Source organism: Dipteris shenzhenensis, chromosome 2 (genome assembly GCF_047967505.1).
Source record: "Dipteris shenzhenensis isolate YYH24624 ecotype China chromosome 2, Dip_SZ_1.0, whole genome shotgun sequence".
NCBI classification, from domain to species: domain Eukaryota; kingdom Viridiplantae; phylum Streptophyta; class Polypodiopsida; order Gleicheniales; family Dipteridaceae; genus Dipteris; species Dipteris shenzhenensis.
Window position 1 is genome coordinate 61,166,160 of NC_141597.1, and position 6,179 is coordinate 61,172,338.

Below are 6,179 nucleotides of genomic sequence, written 5' to 3' on the forward strand. Positions count from 1 at the left end.
ACAAGAACAAAACTCAGTCACACATACACTACAGCAAACTCCACAACCACCTCAATGCCTACAATGAAAAGGAGAGTTAAAGGGAGGGAAGAATCCAAATATTGCCTTGAACCTGAATGCAATGCATCTTGTACGACTTGTATAGAAGGATTAATTCATAGAAGCAACAAGAGCAAATTTTGAGGTACCATTATGTGCAAGGTCACATCAACAACAATGATTGAAGGGTGTCATTTTATTGAGTTTTGTCTGAACATCAGTTTCCACGAGATGCTGCTTCTTCAGCTCAGCATTTAAGATAACAGTAGCATATAGAAACCTCGGAAGTTGAGGGGTCCCACCGCATGAGCAAAAGAATCTTTGAAGAGAGAGAGAGAGAGAGAGAGAGTGATCTTTGATTTTATAACTTTTGGTCCCCTCCTTTTCTTAAGGGACAGTTTAGTGTAATATAATCTACATGGTTTTCACCCCCCATGTGCGCCATGTGTGTGAGCCTTGAGGGGGAGAGAGAGAGAGAGAGAGTGGGACGTGGAAAAGGAGGCAAAAATGTCAACAAGCTAGCTCGATATAACCATCAGCCAAGTACTGTCAAGTATATACCAAGTATATGCCAAGTACTGTCACGTACTCTATTCTACCTTGCCCAAATGTACATAGCCCTATCTTGGGCGAGCTCATGAGCGTCTATTCCTCACTAGTCTCTTAAGTGCGTTCATGCAAACCCTTAGGCGTGATACTGTGAGAATAGAGATATCAAGGATCATCACTCTACTTCAAAGCTTAAATAAGAGCCAGTAGCTCATGATTAACACTACAAAATCAGCCATCCTAGCATCAAAGTGTCACCGATGACCAATAAAGATGGTGACAAAAAGAAGGACAAAGCAGGCTAAGGCTGGGCCAGTAACGTAAAAGAACATAGCACAGGAGATACACTTCTATTTCATCACGAAAGTTGGAAGGAAAACCAAGACCAGCTACCTTTCTATATACAATTACTCAACTTTACTCAATTTTGCATGACCTAGCATTGTAACAATACATATAAATTCCTGTACAATTTGCAGAGTCAACAATAGGTTCAGGCATTCCTAATTTCCTACATTCAAGAAAAACGCATGAGAAAAGGAAGACACGACTGCAGCTCCAATCACAGTCCCCTAGGCTTTATGGCTGACTTGAGCCTGCAGCAGCTTGAAGCCAACCAGTTCGGACCTGTCCCGCTATATCACTAACAACTCCTGGTCCATGGGGGAGGAAAACTGTGGAAGATTTGCTGTGGGCCCCAATATCTTTCATTGTATCAAAGTACTGAGTGATCATAACCATGTCCATAACATCTCTTGGTGTTGTACCTGGGACATCGTGTGAAAACCCAAGAACACTCTCTCTCAAGCCATCAACTATGGCTTGTCTCTGTCGTGCAATGCCTTGACCAGAAAGAAACTTCGACTCTGCCTCAGCCTCTGCCCGTTTTACTTGCAGAATTTTCTCTGCCTCTGCCTTCTCTAGAGTTGCAACACGTAGCCTAGCAGCTGGAGGCCCAAAATTATGCGCAGCCAAAATTAGTATCAGGGTTGCAACCTCAAGGGTCATTTATTGACGTATCAAAAGGAGAACTTGAGAAACAACAAAAGCCACAGAACAGATAGAAAACCATGTCAGAATTGTAATCCACTCGCAAGTTTTTTGTATAATGAGAGGGTTGGGAAGCTTGAACAACACCTGCATTGATTTCATTCATGGCCTTCTTTACAGTCTGATCTGGGATGATATCAACTATCAACGTTTGGACTATCTCGTAACCATAATTGGTCATTGCCTGCATTGAGAAAATGGGAAATCCAGCTTTACATTATTACGTGAAAACAGATACGCTCACTAAAAAAGGTAAACAGGCGATTCTCTCTCTCTCTCTCTCTCTCTGTGTCTGTCTGTCTGTCTGTCTGTCTGTCTGTCTGTCTGTCTCTCTCTCTCTCTCTCTCTCTCTCACACACACACACACACACACACACACACACACGCTGTATATATTTAATCACCGCAGATCTGTTTACATATACGTAACTCAGCTACAAACAGCTGAAAAGGGCAGAGCAAGGGGTTATGACTACTTGCCTTCTCCAGTTCATCTTCTACAGATTTAGCAATCTCATTTTTCTGCTCGAAAACATCGTCAAGGAGTAACCTTGGCACACTCGCTCTTACAACTGCACAAACCGCACTGCCGATGGTGATGTTTATGAAACCTAGCAGAAAACATGCTACGAGACCAGCATATTGTATATACCATCAAAGACGTAGGCTTGAATCTGCTCCTGAGGTCTCGAGAGTTTGTAAAACGCCTCTTTTGCATGTTCTCTAACAACTCGATATTGTATCGAAGCCACCAGCGTGACGAAAACGTTATCCTGAGCATATACCATATAATGGTTACCAAGCTAAGAAGTCGGTAAGGCGAAAAAAATCGTGCAAGAGATGTAGACCTTTGTTTTCGTTTCGCAATGGACATCCATCTGCTGAACTCGCATAGTTAGAAGGCCTGCAACTTTGGAGCCAAAGCACCAATTCACACAATGGCACCCCGGTTCTAGAACGCCTTTGTATTTGCCCCATCTTTCTTTCACGCCTACCGTAGCCTGATTCACTTGCATGCAACAAAACAACTGTCCCATTCTTGTGATTCCTGCAAGAAGACTGAGCACATCGATTGTGAGCCTCTAAGTACTGACCTGTTGTCAAGATGTTCTCTGAAAAGCAACATTAAATTCACCTACCAGACGGGATCCAATGGAACTAACGGCTTCTAGAATGCAAAAGCCTTGCGATTAAAGAGGCACTAGTTGACCGACCATACGATGGATCATGAAGACGACTGAGAATAGCGAAGCGCAGAGCGATTGCGTGTTATAAGAAGTGTCCGCCTCTATTCCTTGCGTTGCGTTTTAGGCCAGGATAAGATCAAGACGAAGGAGAATCTCGCCGGCGTGGATCGAAGAAAAGACGAAACGTGTTGCTAAGTCCACTCTTGCAAATCAGCCTGGATGGGAGCAATTTCGCGCAATCAGTGAGCTGCCGGTAGACCACGGGTAGGGCTGCCCATCTCAAACGGACAACTTATCCTTTGGACCTACCGTCAAGGGCCCCGCTCGACCAAAAAACCGAGGAAACGCACTTATGCTCGTTTTCACCGGATGGCGCCTTGGCGCCTGGGCTTTGTTCTTGCCTCCCTAGGTCCTTTCCTTAGGACCTTCTCAATAGGGACGCCTCTGGCTCAGCCTTAAGTTGATGAGGGACGCATCTGGAAAACCTACCAACCAAGAGCTCGATACTGTGCTAGCATTGTCAGTGGCTTGCTAGCCTTCCAGCACACGAGGAAGCCCTCTAAGATGACCAACAACGTGTAGATCTCCTTGACCCATAACTCTGTCAACACTACGGACATCTTAGTTTATGGAATTAAAAATAAGAACACCAAGCAACCTACCTGGCCATCAATATGGAAGGGAAAAATATCTATTGTTGTGGTAGAGGCAGGGCCCAAAATCTCCAAGGTGTATAATGGTCTAGCAATGCACCTTGTATATTTAAACTAATCATGTGCATTATTAGATGAAACATTGTGTGGAGGGGCCAATCATAAAATCTCTATGTAAGGAGGAAGGCCTAGGGGAGGCTCTTGTGCATGGAAATATCTATCTCACTCTTCTTATGCTAAAGTCATAGCACATAGTTTTCAAGGAAGAGCAAAACAAGAAAAGTGGAAAAATGCATGTAGTGCACTAGTTGCCTCAATAAGTATAACATTTTTCAATTATAAGTGAATATAATGCTAAAATTTGATGACAACCATTAGAATATTTTTGAAGAAATTGTAGCCCTGAGGAAAAGATTAATTAATAAAAGAATCTTTAGGAAATATCCTTAAGGAGGTGCAAATGATGATAAGCTATGCATGAGACAGAGTGCAAAATGTTAAGTATACTTGTATGGTAGATGTGTCAAGGTTTGATAAAATCAAGGATAGGAAGGAAAGAGTTGTCTTATTACTAAGTTTACATGAGATTCGTAGTGTCTTAAACTCGAGGCGGGGTCACTGTATAAAAATGTAAGGTAGTAGGTTCATTCATCCAAGGGGATTTTTAAATTTTGGGGAGTTATGGGCAATTTATGGATATGAGGGGATTAAAAGATAGATATCTAATGTAACTATGGTATGTACATCTAAGGAGGGGACTTTTAAATTCATAATTACAACATATATACATATGGAAGAGGGATAAACAACTATGCAAAAAAATGTAAAATTATAAATATAGGGGTATTTTAAATATGTGCTTGCTCACATGTGCTTATGGATTTTTACATAGTGATGGCCTGGCCGTCTTGAATGACTTGGAAATGCATACATAAATAATTATTGAAACAGACAAAGGAAATATATGTGAGCGAAGTTCAATATCATTATGTTATACTTGAGATAAGACCATAAGAAACCATACATGGTTTCCTTCCTTACACTGGAGCTATTTGTGTGAAGGGAAAGTAGCATCCCCATTGATTAATGAAAGATTAATTATTGAATCTTATTTGATAGCTAATTAGACAACAATAATTTTTGTCTTTAAACTGGTTATCCTCAATTTCCCAAGTTCATGTGAATAAGGTGCTCCTATAGTATTGGTAAATAATTTTAAGACTATACTCTACATTATTTGCATCTTTATTGTTTCATCGCAAATTGATTCTAGCAATTGACTTTGTCATGATGCTAGGATTTAAGAGAAGTTTTCAAAAGAGCTTGAAAGGGGCAAATTCAAAGTTGTTCCAAGCCATGAAAATGCTTTAATTGTGTTAAGTCTCTAGGTATTGAAAATTTTTATTTGTTGAACTAGTAATTTATTTAAAAATGGTTTTTCTCGAGACTCTTAAGGAAATATGAGCCCTTAAGTTATATATATGTGTGTGTGTGTGTGTAGTCCAACTTCTTTTAAGGGACCATCCTCTAGCTTTAAAATGCATTCAATATCCTCAATTCGAGTAGAAAGATGATTATTTTATACCATCGTAACTTGTAGTTTTACGAGTACTGAAAGTGTTGCTAGCACACAAAAAAGCACTTAAAATTTTATTGCTTTTGAAAAGCTAGTTCTCATAGTGTACTTTGGGGGGGATGTATAGCTTAGCACTTAGTACAAGCAATCTATTACAAAACAAAGAAATGATAATGGCCTTAGTAAAGAAGTAAAACAATAAACAATCCAGAGAGAGAGAGAGAGAGAGAGAGAGAGAGAGAGAGAGAGAGAGAATAATGAAGATACAAATGGTGTTATATACAATTTACTCCTTAGGTGTAGGGTTTAGGGGGTTTCCTCATGTCCCCTTTTCGGATCCTCTCTAGACCTTCGTATATTTTATGCCATTCTCAACACCCCCTCTTAAATTACTCTACATAAGTAGAGGATGAATTGCAAAATCTTTTAGGTTTTTTGTATCGAAAAATTAAAATTGAAATTGAAATTATCAAAGTAGTATGTGAGTGACCACTATTGGAAGATATGGTTCACTCTGGAACCCAAGACCAACCTACCTCACTCAAATGAAGTGCAACAAAAATCCATTATCACTTCACGGGACAACTCATAAGAAAAAGCTTCTCAAATCACATGCCTACTTTTATAGATTATAAATACAATAGAAGAATGACACGATGCAAACAAATTCACAAATGCAAGTCACACAAAAACAAAACTCTTGATCATAGCTATCAAGGAGCTTACCAATATATTGGACCACTATTGAATTATTATATCAACACTTTGACTACAATAAGGAAGAGATGCTGTATCATCCCTTGAATTAGGGCTTCAATGGGATAGTGTGCCTACTCGGCTTACAGCTTATAGCTACTCGAACTCACCTTGCAAGTTGTGCCTTCTTTGTCTCACATGTATCTTACAACTCCTCCAATTTGCTTTGCTACTCACTCTTTGAGTGGCATCGCTCGATAGAGTCCCAGACTTTGTTGTGTGACTAAGTGCTTGGACTCATTGACTTCCTACTTGCTCCCTGAGTTCGTTACACAATGTAATATGTGAGTGACTCCCTAAATTCACCCCACGACTTTAGTCCTAGACTAAGTTCTTCAATGCTTTATTGTTGACTCCTTGAGTGTGGCT

General features: G+C 40.1%; 1 protein-coding gene across 2 annotated transcripts; it reads right to left on the minus strand.

Annotated features, from left to right (window-relative positions):
* Positions 1 to 909: 909 nt before the first annotated feature.
* Positions 910 to 3,076, minus strand: LOC147905094 (hypersensitive-induced reaction 1 protein-like). Of its 2 annotated transcripts, none has more exons than XM_087390159.1 (6): positions 2,778 to 3,076; positions 2,487 to 2,686; positions 2,291 to 2,411; positions 2,119 to 2,210; positions 1,726 to 1,822; positions 910 to 1,535 (listed from the first exon to the last, which is right to left on the minus strand). In XM_087390159.1, exons 2-6 carry the CDS (start codon positions 2,673 to 2,675, stop codon positions 1,168 to 1,170), a joined length of 867 nt encoding a protein of 288 aa, XP_087246285.1. In that variant the 5' UTR covers positions 2,676 to 2,686; positions 2,778 to 3,076; the 3' UTR covers positions 910 to 1,167. The 2 variants fall into 2 exon arrangements, with proteins under 2 accessions (XP_087246285.1, XP_087246278.1); XM_087390152.1 differs by having other exon boundaries at positions 2,487 to 2,697; positions 2,778 to 3,073.
* Between the last annotated feature and the right edge of the window lie 3,103 nt (positions 3,077 to 6,179).